Below are 18,747 nucleotides of genomic sequence, written 5' to 3' on the forward strand. Positions count from 1 at the left end.
ATTTAGCAGAGTTCCTCGATGATTTGCTGATTGAGCTGCAAGATGATGAAGATGATGAGGATGAGGAACCAGCACAGAAGCAGCGGAACTGCAACTTCGGGTATAAGTTTCGCCCCAATGACTACGACCTCATCGTGCATTATTTGATCAAGAAAATCTTGGATCAACCCTTGCCTTGTAATCGGGTTGTGGATGATGAAGATGAACTACTCTATCGCCGCCCGCCCGAAAGGATTGCAGGTTCTTCTTCTTCTTCTTATGTAGTCACTATGTATAGTTTAGTTTACATACATGCATGCTTTATTGGTTTTGTTTTTAACTTTCTTTGATTGTTTTTAGCTTCTTTTGCTAATTGTAATTAATCTGAAAGAAATAAAGAATCGATGACAGGACATTTCATGTAGTAACTAGTTTACCTGCACGTATGTTTTACTAGGATGCATAGACACTTTAGTTAAGGTACCATAGCCGTGTTGTACCTATCGTTCCATGTTATAATTTTTCAAAAATTGCTTGTGTCAAACCCGTGTTGTACCTATCGTTCCATGTTATAATTTTTCAAAAATTGCTTGTGTCAAACCCGTACCCGTGTCCGTGTCCATGCATCCTTGATGTTTTACCGGGTTTCTTTTCATTAATCTTTGATTGTTTTCAGTGGAATGAATCAGTTTGATATTTTTACGCGATGTTAAAGTAACTTTTGTTAAATTATTTATTAATCTGAACGAAAGAATCATGGGCTTGCCACATTATGTACTTACTAATTTATATACGTGCTTGGAAGTTGGAACCTCCTTTAATTTTCAGTGTACCATCTCTTTTTTAAATTTCTCTTAAAATCGCGTATAAAAAAGATTTTTCATACAAGTTTCATGAGCACTTTCTTAAGCTTGCTTTTCTAACCTTTTTTTTTTTTTTTTTTTTACATATATAAAAAACTAAGTAAAATCTAACATTCTGGATGATCTAACAGAAAACAACAGCAATTATGGAGAAACTGCATGGTACTTTTTTACTCGAAGGACACAACAGTATCCAAAAGGAAAACGTCCAATTCTAGCATCTGGTAATGGATATTGGAAGGCCATGGGAGATGACAAGGAAATCAAATCCAAAGAAATTGTAGTTGGGTATAAGAAGAAATTTGTTTTCCATAGAGGAAATCCTCTAAGCGGTGACAAGACAAATTGGATCATGAAAGAATATAGAATTACTCATCCTCCTATAGAAAGAAATCCAAGAATTAAAAATGGTGAGAGGGTAAGTAGATTTATCCTTTTCTTTTAGCTTTTATTTTTTTATAATCTTATTTGAATTTCTGTATTTTTTTCCCCAAACATCATTGTTGTCACCTGTTGTAGATCTAACTATTTTTGATTTTTTGTTCTTCCAGATTGATAAATGGATTTTGTGTAAGCTTTATAAGAGAAAGGAGGGAATATCAAGGAAGAATCGTACTCAAAATGCATGTTCCAAATCTCATGCTAATGAAATGATAGAACTGAGTCCATGACAAATGTTGATCCGAAAACAGAGAAAGTTGATATTATCCAAAATAAGTTTCAGAAGCTTTCAGATGACGATAAGCCAATAAGCCATATGGATGATTACTAGCAAGTAGCAACTTAGTGGCTCTTTGAATGTTTAGCATGAACCAAAGTTTTTAGTTTTAATGATTACCCATTTACATAGTCATCAACTTGTGAAACATAGCTTCTAAACTGTTTCACCATATCTAGTTACATTGGCTAGCTGAAGATACCGTTTGGAAGTTTGCAAAAGGGAAGGTGAATGGTCCTCACAGTGGAGTGTAGAATGCTATGGTTTGCTGTAATTGATGACCAGAAGACTCTCTCATCTAATGCTCTAGTTTACAGTAGGTGCTCTGTAGTGATGTAATGGCCTCTGTCATTGTCATTTGTTTGTCTTTTTTATTTCAATCGGTAAGATCGGGTTGGACCCATGGGTTGGATAATATATAACAAAATTATATATTATATTTTTTAATATATATTTTTTTAAATTTAAAAATATATTAAATATAAGTAGGTCAGGTCGGGTTAGACAGATTTGTAAATCTTAAAACCCAAATCTTACTCAACCCACTATAAAAAAAATTCATGACCCAACCCAATCCACCAACCCCTAAAAACCGACCCAACCTGATGGGTTAGATCGGATCGGGTTGATTTTGGTGAGTTCGCTGCACACCCCTAAGAACAAGAGAGAATAGTAACGGTCAATAACAAAATGCTCAAAACGATGTCGTTGCCTCAACAATATTTTATAATTTATACAAGCCCCAAAACAACTTAGAGAGAGACGCACCCGCGTGCGCGTTAATGCTCGCTCAACTAGAGAACGATGCCGTTTCATGCTTATCCAAGACGCACCGCCGTTACTTTAGTTTAGATTAACAGAATTTGTCAAAATCGGTTATAAAATTAGTTAGTTTAAGAGTTTTCCCGCCTCTTTGGGGTTTCCTTTACTCTGTTTGTTTGTATATAAAAGGAAAAGGCTCATCTTCTCTTCTTATTGTACTGTACACAGATTGCTGATTTTGATAATCCAGTTTCAAAGTTACGTTTTGTGGTGGCAATGTTTTCTTCTCCCGAGAATAGTGGTGATTTTGATGATTCACCACCACCACCGCCACCTCCGTACGCAACTAGTCCATTTTATCATGATGAGGAAAAAGAACCAGACCAAGAAGAGTATGCATCAAGTTCATTTTATCATGATGAGGACAAAGAAGCTGACCGAGAAGAAGAAGATCCGGAAGAGCAACATTATTTAGCAGAGTTCCTCGATGATTTGCTGATTGAGCTGCAAGATGATGAAGATGATGAGGATGAGGAACCAGCACAGAAGCAGCAGAACTGCAACTTCGGGTATAAGTTTCGCCCCCAATGACTACGACCTCATCGTGCATTATTTGATCAAGAAAATCTTGGATCAACCCTTGCCTTGTAATCGGGTTGTGGATGATGAAGATGAACTACTCTATCGCTGCCCGCCCAAAAGGATTGCAGGTTCTTCTTCTTCTTCTTCTTATGTAGTCACCATGTATAGTTTAGTTTACATACATGCATGCTTTATTGGGTTTGTTTTTAACTTTCTTTGATTGTTTTTAGCTTCTTTTGCTAATTGTAATTAATCTGAAAGAAATAAAGAATTGATGACAGGACATTTCATGTAGTAACGAGTTTACCTGCACGTATGTTTTACTAGGATGCACAGACACTTCAGTTAAGGTATCATAACCGTGTTGTACCTATCGTTTTATGTTATAATTTTTTAAAAATTGCTTGTGTCAAACTCATACCCGTGTCCGTGTCCATGCATCCTTGATGTTTTACCGGGTTTCTTTTCATTAATCTTTGATTGTTTTCAGTGGAATGGATCAGTTTGATATTTTTACGCGATGTTAAAGTAACTTTTGTTAAATTATTTATTAATCTGAACGAAAGAATCATGGGCTTGCCACATTATGTGCTTACTAATTTATATACGTGCTTGGAAGTTGGAACCTCCTTTAATTTTCAGTGTACCATCTCTTTTTGAAATTTCTCTTAAAATCGCGTATAAAAAAGATTTTTCATACAAGTTTCATGAGCACTTTCTTAAGCTTGCTTTTCTAACCTTTTTTTTTTTTTTTTTTTACATATATAAAAAACTAAGTAAAATCTAACATTCTGGATGATCTAACAGAAAACAACAGCAATTATGGAGAAACTGCATGGTACTTTTTTACTCGAAGGACACAACAGTGTCGAAAAGGAAAACGTCCAATTCTAGCATCTGGTAATGGATATTGGAAGGCCATGGGAGATGACAAGGAAATCAAATCCAAAGAAATTGTAGTTGGGTATAAGAAGAAATTTGTTTTCCATAGAGGAAATCCTCTAAGCGGTGACAAGACAAATTGGATCATGAAAGAATATAGAATTACTCATCCTCCTATAGAAAGAAATCCAAGAATTAAAAATGGTGAGAGGGTAAGTAGATTTATCCTTTTGTTTCAGCTTTTATTTTTTTATAATCTTATTTGAATTTCTGTAATTTTTTTTCCCCAAACATCATTGCTGTCATCTGTTGTAGATCTAATTATTATTGATTTTTTGTTCTTCCAGATTGATAAATGGATTTTGTGAAAGCTTTATAAGAGAAAGGAGGGAATACCAAGGAAGAATCGTGCTCAAAAGGATGTTCCAAATCTCATGCTATTGAAATGATAGAACTGAGTCCATGACAAATGTTGATCCGAAAACAGAGAAAGTTGATATTATCCAAAATAAGTGTCAGAAGCTTTCAGATGACGATAAGCCAATAAGCCATATGAATGATTACTAGCAAGTAGCAACTTAGTGGCTCTTTGAATGTTTAGCATGAACCAAAGTTTTTCAGTTTTAATGATTACCCATTTACATAGTCATCAGCTTGTGAAACATAGCTTCTAAACTGTTTCACCATATCTAGTTACATTGGCTAGCTGAAGATACTGTTTGGAAGTTTGCAAAAGAGAAGGTGAATGGTCCTCACAGTGGAGTGTAGAATGCTATGGTTTGCTGTAATTGATGACCAGAAGACTCTCTCATCTAATGCTCTAGTTTACAGTAGGTGCTCTGTAGTGATGTAATGGCCTCTGTCATTGTCATTTGTTTGTCTTTTTTATTTCAATCGGTAAGCTTGGCTGTGCAGGAGTTGTTTTGCTGTGTCAGGGCTGAATAGCTCTGTTGTTTAGTTTGGATTCATTACCTGTTGTTCCTGTGTTTGGTCTGTATTGGCCTGTTGTGTACTTTTTCTGTAATTGATCCCAAAAAAAACAAACGGTGATTGTTCCTGTCTACTTCCCAGCAAGTCCTGCAGCAATTGTGATTTTGAACTTAATGAACAATATTTGTTCTTTGCTGAAGTTTTTTGCAGGTTGTAAATCCTAGTTTTTTATTCTTCTCAATAAGTATTTTGAACAATAACATTTTAGCAAATGAGAGTTTAAAATGGTAACAAGATCTGTATTTGATATTTCATTTAAGGTTTAACAGTTCAATCCTTGAGTCTATTATTGAATTAGGATGTTAACCAAGCTGTGCTCTGTTTCTCTCTGTTTCATGACATGAATTTTCAATTTTGTAGGATTCTGTTTCTTTGAGTTGTGGTCTGGGCTTGTATAGTTTGATTGACCACTTTGGGTTCCTTTTATCCTGTTCTGTAATTTGGCCCTGTTTTGTCCTGTCTGTTTGCTATATGGATTGTTTCTTTTAATAAATATATTACTGTTTCATCAAAAATTTAAAGACAATTTTCATTTCTGAAATTATGAATCCTTTTTTTGAAATCTGTTCACCTTTTTTTTTTTTTTTTGCTAGGTATGTTTTGAAATATTTTATTTCTTTATTTGATGTGATTGAGATAATAAAATAATGTTTCTCTTTTTCCCCCTTATATATAAAATGGTAAATCACAAAATCTTTCCGATTATATATATAAAAAGAAAATAGGTAAAAACTGACATATGAAAACTTGGTGTTCAGTGTTTCACTTTAACTCAGACATCTTTATGAATTTTTACTTTATAATATATATATATATATAATTGATATAATTTAGTTTGGCTTGGTTTACTAGTTTACTTTCTAGGGTACCAAGATACCAATGTCACAAAGAATGTGACATTTGGCTAGGTAATCACACATGTTACGGCACAAGAGTGAAATCAACATAAAGAACTCATATATCAATATATTCAATTTCATAACACAATTCCATCTAGTTTAAGAAAAACCTTAAATAACCAAAATTGTTACAAAGTTCTCATGGTTTTCAAAATCATTACTTGTCAATAAGGTTTCCTATCGATGTCCCAAATATCACTAGTCAAGTTAAAAACATCTTTAGAAATTGTAACAATGCAATAATTTCATGAAATACATCATCAAAGGATTAAATCAACAATGCTTATATTTTCTGTGTCAACAATTCACTTCTCATATGCAATATAAAACATGATGCACTTTTTATAGATAATCATATACATTAAGAGTATAATACAACACTTTTTAGGAAAATATTGTTTCCCTAAAAAATTTCTCAAAATGTATATGTGGGGCCTAAAGAATCTGGCCACCTCGGCCCACTTTATACCTAGCCCAAGGCCCATATCGAGAAGGGAGATCCATCTGAGGACGACGGAAGATAGTGCAAATTGCCCAAGGACATTGCTGAGGACAATCTTGTCCTCAGCCAATCGAGGCTATGCCGAGGAGGAAGCAGCGGGCCATCAAAGATAGCCTCTCAGCGTATCCCCAGATAAGGGGCAAGTGCAAGGTGTCGGCCACGGAAGCATGGCGGAAGAATAGCCCAAGGCGGAACTATCACTTTCACATTAAATGCTCACACCTAACCCCCTGGCCACATTAATGGAGAAGTGACCCCTGAACAGTGCATCCTTGGTTGCAGCAACTCACAGTAGGGTTGGGAAAGTGGCTGATAAGACAAACAATCAGGAGGAGGCACAGATGATCAACAGGTGGAAGAAAGAGACCGTGGGAGAAGGAATATATAAGAGGGTAAAATAGATTGGGGGGAGAGCAAGAATGAGAAAATGACTCATCGGACAGTGCTGAGGACAAGTTTTCTTAGACAACCTCAGTTTATCTTTGTATGATCGTGTTGATCACCCCTTCTTGCTGTTGCGCCCCTCATTAAGGCCTAGTTCTTAAACCCATTATCTACAAATTCGTTGTATTGGGCTAGTTGAGCTTGAGTCCATTCAACCAACAGTAGTAGTGCTCAAACCCAGTCCCTACAATTGGTGCCGTCTGTGGGAAGAACTTGTGCATTGGTGGGTGCGACGGTTAAGGTAATGATGGGATCGACGCCTCGATGACGTTCTTTGATGATCGCGCAACCAGCGGCACGGAACATGGGGTTACGATCCTGAGCATTGCTACGTTGTTAACCTGCTCAGAGTTAGCGACTAAGGGCCACCGTCGATTTCATTAAAACGGAGGAAACCACTCTTTCATTGCCATCAATGACGCCAACTCTAAGTCCCATTGAAAAAAAAAAAAAAAAAAAAAAAAAAAAAAAAAAAAAAAACGATCCTGGTACTAAGTTTACGAGACTTGCAGAAAAGTGCTTGTTCATCTATATACTTGTCTTGAGAAGTAGCTAGTTTTCCCATAGTAAGTCTGAGGACCATAAAGACCTGGTTCAGTCTAGTACTTAGTCTTGAGAAGTAGGTAATTTTCCATAAGTTTGAGTCTGAGGACCATGTAAGACCTTGGTTCAGTCTAGTACTTGGTCTTGAGAAGTAGCTAGTTTCCCAAAAGCTTGAGTTTGAGGACCATGCAAGACTTGGTTCAGTCTAGTACTTAGTCTTGAGAAGTAGCTAGTTTCCCTATAGGCTTGAGTCCGAGGACCATGGAAGACCTTAGTTCAGTCTAGTACTTGGTCTTGAGAAATAGCTAGTTTCCCTATAGGCTTAAGTACGAGGACCATGCAAGACCTTAGTTCAGTCTAGTATTAGTCTTGAGAAGTAGCTAGTTTCCCCATAGACTTGAGTTCGAGAACCATGCAAGACCTTGGTTCAGTCTAGTACTTAGTCTTGAGAAGTAACTAGTTTTCCTATAGGCTTGAGTCCGAGGACCATGCAAGACCTTAGTTCAGTCTAGTACTTAGTCTTGAGAAGTAGCTAGTTTCCCCATAGGCTTGGTTAGAAGATCATGCAAGACCTTGGTTCAGCCTAGTACTTGTCTTGAGAAGTAGTTAGTTTCCTCATAAGCTTGAGTCCGAGGATCATGCAAGACATTGGTTTAGTCTAGTACTTAGTCTTGAGAAGCAGTTAGTTTCCCCATAGGCTTGGGTCCGAGGACTATGCATGACCTTGGTTCAGTCTAGTACTTAGTCTTTATAGCTCGGCACGAAGGGCCTTGTCCTCAATGGTGAAAATTGACTTTTGAAGTGATAACGGCTTAGGCTTGGCCTCGCCGAGGAGGAGTTCTCCCGTGGACTGGGCTCTTGATCCAATGTTGGTTTGGGCAAGGGTAACTTGGCCTTCTACCCTCACGTGTGTCGTTAGCCCCGTCGCGCCAATTTTTGCCACTGCAGATTACGAGGCACTTCTTGGCTATTTGAGTTGTGTATCTGACGTTTCGATATGCGAGGCGCACCTCATTAATGTCCTTGGGAATTAGCGCAAGTCCAGCGGTTGGTGGCTCTTCGAATTCCGCGCAATTAATTCCCAGCCTTCGCCTTCTATATAAGGCGCCCTAGGGGGATTATCTTCTCACATTCTACAAATCCCTGAGTTCCAAAAGAATTTTGAATTCTCAGTCCTCTAGATATTCCCTAGGATTTCACAATGGCTGCGATCAAAGCTTACCACGATGGGATGGCTCCGGACGGTGGCAAGGGCAAGGATGCCAAGCCCTTTCCGGGGACCAAAAATGCTACCTAGGTCCTGGATAACGTGGTTAGGGCAAAGGGAGCAGTGTGGAGGATGTTCCTACCTCCTGGCCGAGTGGGAGAAAACCCACCTTCTTCAATGGAGGGCCAAAGCAGGGGTGAATCGCATCAGATTTTTGGTGCAACTAAGTTCAGATCTAACCTCGATGGTAGGACACTGATGGAGGTTTGCAAGGTTGTGAGGCTGTCTATGCCTAGGTGCTGCCGCCTCCAATGCTTAATTATTATGAAGCTGGAGAGAACCAAGATCATTAGGCCCTCTTGCTTCTTCTTCTTTCTCATCGTCGGTACCACCCCACGGGCACTCAGGAGCTGTTGGTAGCTTTAAAACAAGCCTGCCTCAGCCTTTCAAGCCTGCTTGGCTCTCTTTGTAATTAGCTTTAGGACAGGCGGCTTCAGCCTCTCTTTTGTAATTAGCTTTAGACAAGCCATCTAATGTACAATGTACTTTTCCTCTGTCTAATAAAAAGACTGTGTTTTTTCTTTTCTTTCACTTTACTTTCTAGATCCTTCATTTCTTTGCAATAATCGTTTCATGAGTGAGTGTGTTGTTTGTTTTTTTTTTTTTTTTTTTTTTTTTNAACGATCCTATTTCCGTAAAGCGAAGATGGATTGGGGTTTCTTCACTCGAAGCTCGAGGGCACCTCATCACGTGTTCAAGATAAAACTGGTGGTTGCGCCTTGGAAGGCCAACAGTCAACCAATTAATATAGTAGACAAGACAACATACTCTTTCTGCATGCGTGGTAGTATTCAAAATATCGGACGACTCAGATGACCTGATGCTTTGTTTACCGAAGTGGCGCATGAAGGGAAATGATGGCGCGTATATTAGTTGGGTAGTTACGATTAATGACCCTCATTCTTATAAATACTACCCATAATCAACATTGCATTTTTCTTTAGTTTATGTCAAGTTCTAAACATTGTCTTCTTTTACTCTCGAGCCCTTAACTTCCCTACAATATCACTTTCCTTTACAAGAAATCAATCTGTAAGTCCTTTTCTCTTTGACTATCTCTTCCTATCTTAGTTAAACTTGACAATTTGCCTTTTGCATACCTATTGAAAACTAAGGAAGATATAGAATCCTTCAAAGTCAAGTACAATATCCCTCGTGATGTAGAGATTTCATACTGTCATGAGGGAGAGATAACAGACCAGAGGCTTCCCCATGTTGTGTTTTTTCCTTTAATGTCCATCTTGAGGGCGGGGTTAGGTTTGCTATAGACGCATTATTGCTTAGGACCCTCAGTTTTTATGGTCTTAGCCCCGATCAATGTCTGCCTAATTTTTATAGGGTGTTAACTGTGTGGGGCGTCTCAACCGCTTGTATGGCTTGAGTCTAACGCATTATGAGATCAACTTCTTGTATGCCATTCGGGGAAGTCTAAAGCATGGATACTACCTTCGAACCCGTAACACCACGGTTAGGTAATACCCTGCCTCCCCAATTCCAATAGGAATTGGCGGGGGGAAAATGTGAGAGTAAGCGGGATCTAGCTGAACAGAGAGATGACTTGTCCAACCTCTCCCTGTCAGATAGGTCGATACCTCTTTACCGATCTCTTTGCATTCACTGACCGAGTTTCCCTTTCCCCCTCCCCTTCTTTGCTTTTTGTTTCATTTCATTACCTTTTGTTATCTTTCATTTACATTTTCCCTTTTCCCGATTGCTATTTCTAAGAAGTTCCAGTCGGACATCAGAGTGGTGTGCATGAAGGAGCTCAACTTCATTCTAGGCTCAGAGATTTTTGTGCACTATGATAGTCAGCTAAGGGCCTCCCATCTGGTTTTGGGTTGCATGCTCTCCTATACAAGCTACCAGAATTCGTCAAGTGCTTTGACGGTTAGTAGCTAGTTGTTATCATACCTGGATGTCCAGCTACCAAGTTTCTTACCTAGGGGCTCACATCCAGGGCGGCCAAACATTTAGGTCCCTGATTGGTCAAGCACAACTCCCTAGAACCCATTCACGATGGTTCAGGGACCAAAGCCCAGGATCGTGGGCTAGAACTTTCCAACAATCATGGATGTGGAGGACGTGTATAACAGGAAAATAATGATGACTAAACCACTAACTAAGTGCTATAAAAGGAAAGAGGTAGAAAGTTAAGGGGTTGGGAAAAAGTGGGGAGAAAGAAACAAAGGGAGGAGAGAGAGTGAGCAAAGTGAGAGGAAACACTTGGGAATCGAGGAGAGTCAGGGGGAAGGTCTCAAATTAGGGCTTAGAGAGGACGAACCAAACTAAGCTAAAGAGCCTTAGTAGGATTGAAGTATAGGCCCACATATAAATTAATTGGGGCCCAATTACTGTCTTGCTAGGAGGTATTCAGTGCCCACATAATTTATTTAGAGCTAGTGAAAAGTTTAGATTAGCTTTTTTTTTATGGATATTGTGATATATCTTATGTCTTGGGTCTCTCTGAATATGTTGTATATGGAGCAACTTAGAAGGTGTTGGGACTTTATTTAAATGAGTTTATAGGATGGTATCCTAAATTTTAAATATATAGGCTTGCCTAAAATAGCTTTAATTAGCACTTTCTATTTAATATCTAAGCAGAATTTTAAATTTGATACTTATCATGATAGGTTTGCTTGACATTATTTAGATTCTAGTTGACCCCTTTTGGAGCTTTGGAAATAGACTTTTTTTGTGGATTGCAAGGTAAGTAGCTATTTAATGGGATTTTTGAAAATAGTCATTTTGCATAAAACATTGTTTTTGGGTTTGAGCACTACTACTGTTGGTTGAATGGACTCAAGCCCAACTAGACCCAATACAACGAATTTGTAGAAATGGGTTAAGAACTAGGCCTAGTGAGGGGCGCAACAGCAAGAAGGGGTGATCAACACGATCATACAAAGATAAACTGAGGTTGTCTAAGAAAACTTGTCCTCAGCACTGTCCGATGAGTCATTTTCTCATTCTTGCTCTCCCCCAATCTATTTTACCCTCTTATATATTCCTTCTCCCACGGTCTCTTTCTTCCACCTGTTGATCATCTGTGCCTCCTCCTGATTGTTGTCTTATCAGCCACTTTCCCAACCCTACTGTGAGTTGCTGCAACCAAGGATGCACTGTTCAGGGGTCACTTCTCCATTAATGTGGCCAGGGGTTAGGTGTGAGCATTTAATGTGAAAGTGATAGTTCCGCCTTGGCTTTCTTCCGCCATGCTTCCGTGGCCGACACCTTGCACTTGCCCTTATCTGGGGATACGCTGAGAGGCTATCTTTGATGGCCCGCTGCTTCCTCCTCGGCATAGCCTCGATTGGCTGAGGACAAGATTGTCCTCAGCAATGTCCTTGGCAATTTGCACTATCTTCCGTCGTCCTCAGATGGATCTCCCTTCTCGATATGGGCCTTGGGCTAGGTATAAAGTGGGCCGAGGTGGCCAGATTCTTTAGGCCCCACAATACATTTTGAGAAATTTTTAGGGAAAATATTTCCTAAAAAGTGTTGTATTATACTCTTAATGTATATGATTTGTCTGTACTGCCCCTATGTCAACGTTGGAGTCTTTCCGACTGTCCAATGCTCGTTTCTGGCGCTTCGATGTATGGTGCGCACCACTATTAAATTTTGGCAGCTTTATACTCCCCACGTTCAACGGTGTGTGATGGTAATCCAACAGTGGGGATCCTTTGCCATTATGGGCGGGAAATCCCACACATTTACTCTTGATTGGGGTATAAATATCAGTTTGAACTGATTCGTCTCTTTACTTTAGCATTCAAGAGTTTTTGCACATGCACCCTAAATCCGGTCAAGCCCCTGATTCAACTCGCATCTTTTCGCAGCACAAAAAAGCCCGTCTTGGGAGCCATCCCTTATTTCTGTAAGTCTTCTCCTCACTCCATTTGTGTTCTCTCATTTCGGTTTTCTTCCCCCTTGTTCCTCCTTTTCTTTCATCTTTCCTGAGTTCTTTAGCCGCTCTTTAGAATGGTAGATTTAAGAGGTTGGTCGAGTCTGATGAGGCGATGGAGATTTCATCGCCAAGCATAGGATACCCAGCAACGTGGGCTGATGGTACTGTGAGGAGGGGGATTGGTATATCGTGAGGAATGTCGGTGAGGTAGTGATTTCCATAATCGCCTTCCTCGAAGGTGGTATAAGAATCCCCATGAGGCCAGTGATGAGGGACTAACTTAGGCATTTCTGATTAGCCCTTACCCAATACGCCGCTAATGTGTTCAGGATCCTGGGTTATGTAGATGCCTTGAATGAGAAAATGAGGTTGAGGCTAACCCTCCACGACGTAAACTAATGCTACAACCTTTAGCACCTGATGGGAAAATCTATTACATGAAAACTAGGGATGATAGAGTCAGGCTCATCCAGTGTCTCCCGAGTCTAACTAGGGGGAATGAGGACTTTCCCATCGTGTCAAGGGAGTGCATGACGACCTTCATTGCCCAACAGTGGAGGGGGAGCCAGGTGGGGGTGCTTGAAGTAAGGGAAGGCTGATTATGGTGTTTTTATAGTTGCACTGTCTGGCTAACAATAAGAACAAACTTTTCCCTTTGCAGATCCACACGCTTTTGAACGGCACTTCCACCTGGTCAACAAGGTAGACTTGGAAACAGTACTTAGAGCGAAGATCATTGTGAATAAAGCCGACAACTAAGTTAGAGCCGTTCACAAGATCCTCGAATATAACCGATCTAGAAGTCTTCCTCGACTCCCAAATACGTGATCAGAGCCGACGATCTTAGGCTTCGTAGGATCACCGTGGTAGAGTCAGGGTTCCTGTTCTTCGAAGAGTCTCCAGTACTAGTAGGCATTCCACTAGTGGGCCCTTCTTTTCTCATCAAGCCATAAGGCCGAGGAAGGAAGTTTAGGAGGGAAAGAAGAAGTCATTAATTTGAGTTCGTCTGAGGACAAATTTGAAGTTTCCGAAGCGTTTACTTGCCCGAGGACCCTTCCGGTGGCCTGGGTGGTCCCACCTTAACTGAAATGAATACCTTGCCGATAGGGGTCTCTTTCCAGGTTGAGATGGTTTCAAGAAGGCACCCCAAACTAGTCTGTTCGATCTGATTGAGGTCAGCCAGGAAGGATGCTTCAGGGAAGCAACAACCCAAGCTACCTTCTCCTCCACCCAGCTTCCTTCTCCCCACTCAAGTCTTTGCCCACACATGCTAAGTCGTCCTCTGTGAAGTCGACCTCGGACCCTCAGCTCGAGTCCACTAATCCGAAGAAGAAGAAGCCTTCCAAAGGCAAAGACCTAGTAGATGGAGGAAGATCTCGCCCTTCCCAAGAGGAAGATGAAGCCTGCCGGCCTTCCAAGCAGCCGAGGATCGAGCATCAGGGCAGGGAAAAGGAAACCGCCTGGAGTCTGAGCCCCAGGCCTAGCTGCCCATCGCCACGCTTTGTGAGGAGCACTTGAGGGATGACGCATCCCTTAGGAACTTTCGAAAGGTGAGAGGCGCCTATGTGCCGATGCCCTGGAGAGATCTCTGTTACTCCCCATCAACATGTCAAACTGAGGGGTCAAAGGAGGTAGGATGTGGTCCTTAACCTCAAGAGGTACCTGGGTATGGTAAGATTTCTAATGTTTATGCCATTGTCGAATTTGTTGCTTAGCTCCTAACTTATTGTGTGCATTGTTTCGACTAGCAGGCCGTCCAGGCCATTTTTAGGCTGAAGAAGTGGCCAATAGCCAGAGTAGGCCCTAGACCAGGAACACAACAAGTACTTGGATGCCACAGACACCCTTAAGCACTCTGAGGCTAACCTAAGAAGGCAAGGAGGAGTTGAAGGAAGTGAAGAGGGCTAGGACAGCACAGAGTCTGGCCTAACTGGCGCTAAAAAGCAGACTGAGGTTCAGACAGGGCATCTGTGGGAAGTTGAGAGTCAGTTGCAGATTGCCAATGAGCATATTGCCGACCTAAAGAAAAACTGGTTGATACAGAGGGAAGCCAGGGGCGTTGCCGAGTATGCTAGGGACGAGGCCGTAAGGCCAAAGTAAAGGCTGAATTTTGCAAGGGCAGAGACTGAGAGCTCTATGGGAGCAGGCGGAGGAGGAGGCTTTTGCTGAGGGAGTGGCTAAGACTGATGCTAGTCTCAAGGCTCAAGTTCCCGAAGTGTGCAGACACTACTACCTTCAGACTTGGAACGAGGCCCTCAACCAAGCTGCGATTGAGGCCTTGTTGAGCTAAGGAGGGCCGAGAAGTTATACTATCCCCCTGCCATTCGTAAGGTCGTCCCCGTCGACCTCGATGCCGGCACCTCCTTTAAGTGACGGACGAAGGCCAGGCTGGTGCCACTGATGACCTAATCCCAATTGACAAGTTCATTGAGGGAGCTAAGTTGCCAAGGGACTTAGAAGGGAAGAAACTAGTAACCTAGAGGTGCCCCAGGATATGGCGGAGCCCCTTGCTGACTCCCAAACCCCTCTTGCTGATTCTCAGGTTTTTTCATGCTGAAAAGATGTCCTCTGAATTTGCCCCTTCGAGCCAAGATCCTGAGGCATCAGCTGAAGCTTCTTGGCAGACCCCCATGGGCGAGTTGCTTGATAAGTTGAAGGAATAGGCCATCTTGAAGGGCTATCCTCTTTTGTGATGGGTCCATCATGGCTTGTTTTTCCCTTTGTCTCGTACTTTTGTTCTAGCGATTCTAATAATGGAAACTATTTTTTTTTTTTGGGTGTAATATACCTAATGTTTGCATTTATTTGTTTGAATGATGCTTTCCTTAATTTATTCATGCTTTAATGCGGGGGGGGGGGGGAGGCTATGTGGGGGTATGGGCCTAAAGGAATCTGGATGGCCCATCTGTAAGGGTTTGGACCCAGATGACCCAGAATAGCTCACGTGATCAAAGGCCAAGATTTTTGGGCTAGAACAGTCCCATAGAGAGGCACGCAAGGATTAGGGCACAATGATCCGTAACGCCACTTTAACTGGGGTTATGTTCAGCTCGGTCTAGGTACTGACCACTGGGCCCACTAAGGAAATAAGGGTAGTTTGGGTCGGTGATCAAATGCTAAATAATTTCTTTGGGGAATTCACCGTCGAGCACTAGATGGCATCTGGAACAAGTTACGAGGGAATCCTCCAAAGTCGTGAGGATCCCTGGGGATTTACATGGATGTGGGAGGACGTGTATAACAGGAAAATAATGATGACTAAACCACTAACTAAGTGCTATAAAAGGGGAAAGAGGTAGAAAGTTAAGGGGTTGGAAAAAGTGGGGAGAAAGAAACAAAGGGAAGGAGAGAGAGTGAGCAAAGTGAGAGGGAAACACTTGGGAATCGAGGAGAGTCAGGGGGAAGGTCTCAAATTAGGGCTTAGAGAGGACGAACCAAACTAAGCTAAGAGCCTTGTTAGTAGGATTGAAGTATAGGCCACATATAAATTAATTGGGGGCCCAATTACTGTCTTGCTAGGAGGTATTCAGTGCCCACAAATTCAATAGAAATAAAATTTTGGCTTACCAATCATTCAATGTTTGAAATCCAAAACCCTAAATTTTTACCATAAGTAAATCTCAAATGGCCTTCATTTGTAAAAACCATAAGCCCCTCATCACATAAGTCCACCAAATCAAAACCCATATACTTAATCACAAGAGTATCACTTCAAAAGTTTAGATTAGAAGAACTTGTAGCACAATATGAAAACCCACCAAAATAATAAGATTTATTACCTTAAATAAAAGACATAAGAAGCTTTAGAGGTTCCCATGGAGTTTTCCGATAAAACTTGCCAAAATAATGATGGTGAAGGTGATGATGGAGTGGTGCATTCGTGGGAGAGTGAGAGAGAGTAAGGGAGAGAGAGAGAGAGAGAGTGTGTGTGTGTGTGTTTCTATTTATGTGAGAATGAATAAGAAAAGAAGGAACCTTACAGCTAAGAGAGAGAAGGAGAGACATTTTAAGATGAGAAGTGATATGTTCACAACGTTTTCACAACACTTTCACAGCAAATCATAAGTGGTAAGTTGTTATTAGTTCTAATTTGAATTTAACACTATTTTTTTTCCCACCAATATAATCAGTCACAAATTTTCATTTAGGATTTAATGTGAAAGTGTTGTGAAAATATTGTGGACATAATATTTCTCATTGTAAGATTATGGGGAGGGGCAGGTGGGGTCAATGGCCTTGCAATTATGGCATTCAACCCAGATGGTGATGCTCTAACCAGTGTCATATGTTGCATGATCCCTTGAGATTTCACTAATTGTGTGTGTATATATATTCAAGTGGACCTAAGTTTTACAATAGGGCCAAGATTTGTTGCAAACTAAGTTGCAGCAACTCCTACAAAATGCACACGTGTCAATACCTAAGATAGACACTTGTCTAGAGCTTTTTCTTAAAGAAAACTGCTGTTAACCCACTTAACCTTAATGTTAACACCTCTCTCTCTCTCTCTCTCTCTCTTTCTCTGTATTTTGAAAACAAAAATCACTCTAATTTTATCTTACTTCACACAATCTCCTTTTTCAGATTTTTTTTTTTATTCACTCTTTAAACATTCATCACTCCCTTAGAATTTTGGTGAAAGTTTTATTCTAAAAATAATAATAATAAATTAAAAAGTCTTTAAGTACGTGCAATGCTCATGCGTAGAAACTAATGTTAATATATTTAAGTTTTACTTTTATTAAATTGAGAATAATTTAATTTTTTTAATAACAAACCTAGAAAAAGTTCTTGGACGGACCTGCCCATACTCTCTGAAATACTAATAGTGTAATCTTCAATCAATGTCAAGTAGAACTAACAACTGTATATGCCCCTCAGAGTTGCTTTAGCTTTAACCTAAACTATAATTTATCATAAAGATTCATGTATTAAAAAAAAAAAATTATCATAAAGAAAACAAAAGAGTTTCAATGATAGACCGACCGCCCTTGTGGATTACACCTAATGCATCACGCGGAAGTGACTCAATGACTGGGCGGCGACGCTTTCGCTTTATTCTTTGTTCCTTGCATATAGAAAGCGAAAAAGAGAAGAAAACTAAAGTAGTAAAAGCAAGCAAATGACTCCACTCCGTACCAGTACCTATCCAATCTATCAACTTTAGACTTTTCTTAAAGCATTCACAGCAGTGGTGCTAAATAGCTATATTGCTATTTTTTAGCACCACTGCACACAAAAGAAGCCCACAACAGTGGAGCTATAAGCAAATTTTTTGCTTCTCTCAAAGGTAAAATATATATATATATATATATATATTTTATTTTGTGTTCACACTATGATTAGAATATTTTATTTATTTTTTCTTTTTCCTCCTTCCCATTTCTACCAGTTGCTCCTCTCTTCCTTCGCCATTTTTTTTCTTTCTCCTCCTTCCTCCACTCACCATCGACCCAAGCCCCTGCCCAGCGCCAATCGCCTCAGACCCACGCCCTGATCGCCTCCGGCCTCGTGGATCGAAGTGGCTTCCCTCACCTCCACTCTGCTGCTGGGTCGTGGTTGTGCTCCAGTGTGCATTGGTATTGGGGTTGAGATCGGTGTGTGGTTTCAACGTTTCGGTAGCTGGATTTGGGTTTGGTGGGTTTTGGCGTCTGGGTTGCTGTATTTTAGGGGTCACGGTGGAGATGGTGGTGGTGGTGGGTCATATCGGTGTGGGTTCGATTTGTGATTTTGGGCCGATTTGTGTTTTGTGGTGCTGTGAGTTTGTTTGTTTGTTTTTTTTTTCCTTACTGTGGACTGCTAGTGGTGGTGGTGGTTGTGGGTGTGGCTGATGGTAGAGTGGGTTTGTTTTGTGGTGCTGTGTTGGCGGTGGTTGTGTCATGTTTTGTGGTGCTGTGAGTTTTTTTTCCCCTGCTGTGGACTGGTGGTGGTGGTGGTTGTGGTTGTGGCTGATGGTAAAGTGGGTTTGTTTTGTGGTGTTGTGTTGGCAGTGGTTGTGCTGTGTTTTGTGGTGCTATGGGTTTTTTTTTTTTTTTTTTTTCTTCTTCTTCTACTGTGGACTGCTGGTGGTGGTGGTGGGTGTGGGTGTGGGTGTGGCTGATGGTAGAGTGGTTGTGGTTGGTGCTGTGGTTGTTTTTTTGGGTAGTAGGATATATTATTTTATTGTAGTGGTTATATTATTTTATTGTGATGTATATATTATTTTATTGTGTTGAAAACTAAAATAGATCCACTGCTGCAGCATGTGTGTAGGTAAAATAGATAAAGTGACTTTTGTATAGCTAAATAGCTAAAATTTTGCCTTCACTGCTGTGAATGCTCAAGCTTTGAGCCATTTTTAAACTTCCCCCTCTTCTTTCTTCTCTCTTCTTCTCCTTAGAAATTAATCCTGTGTTAGCAATTTTTT

General features: G+C 40.5%; 1 protein-coding gene across 1 annotated transcript; it reads left to right on the forward strand.

Moving 5' to 3' along the window:
* The first annotated feature begins 2,364 nt into the window (after positions 1–2,364).
* LOC136062416 (NAC transcription factor NAM-B2-like) lies at positions 2,365–4,154 on the forward strand. The gene is made up of 4 exons (XM_065761426.1): positions 2,365–2,406; positions 2,551–2,891; positions 3,761–3,998; positions 4,134–4,154. Exons 1-4 carry the CDS (start codon positions 2,365–2,367, stop codon positions 4,152–4,154), a joined length of 642 nt encoding a protein of 213 aa, XP_065617498.1.
* The last annotated feature ends 14,593 nt before the right edge of the window (positions 4,155–18,747 follow it).

Source organism: Quercus suber, unplaced genomic scaffold, assembly GCF_002906115.3.
Source record: "Quercus suber isolate HL8 unplaced genomic scaffold, Cork oak 2.0 scaffold_412, whole genome shotgun sequence".
Lineage (NCBI taxonomy): Eukaryota > Viridiplantae > Streptophyta > Magnoliopsida > Fagales > Fagaceae > Quercus > Quercus suber.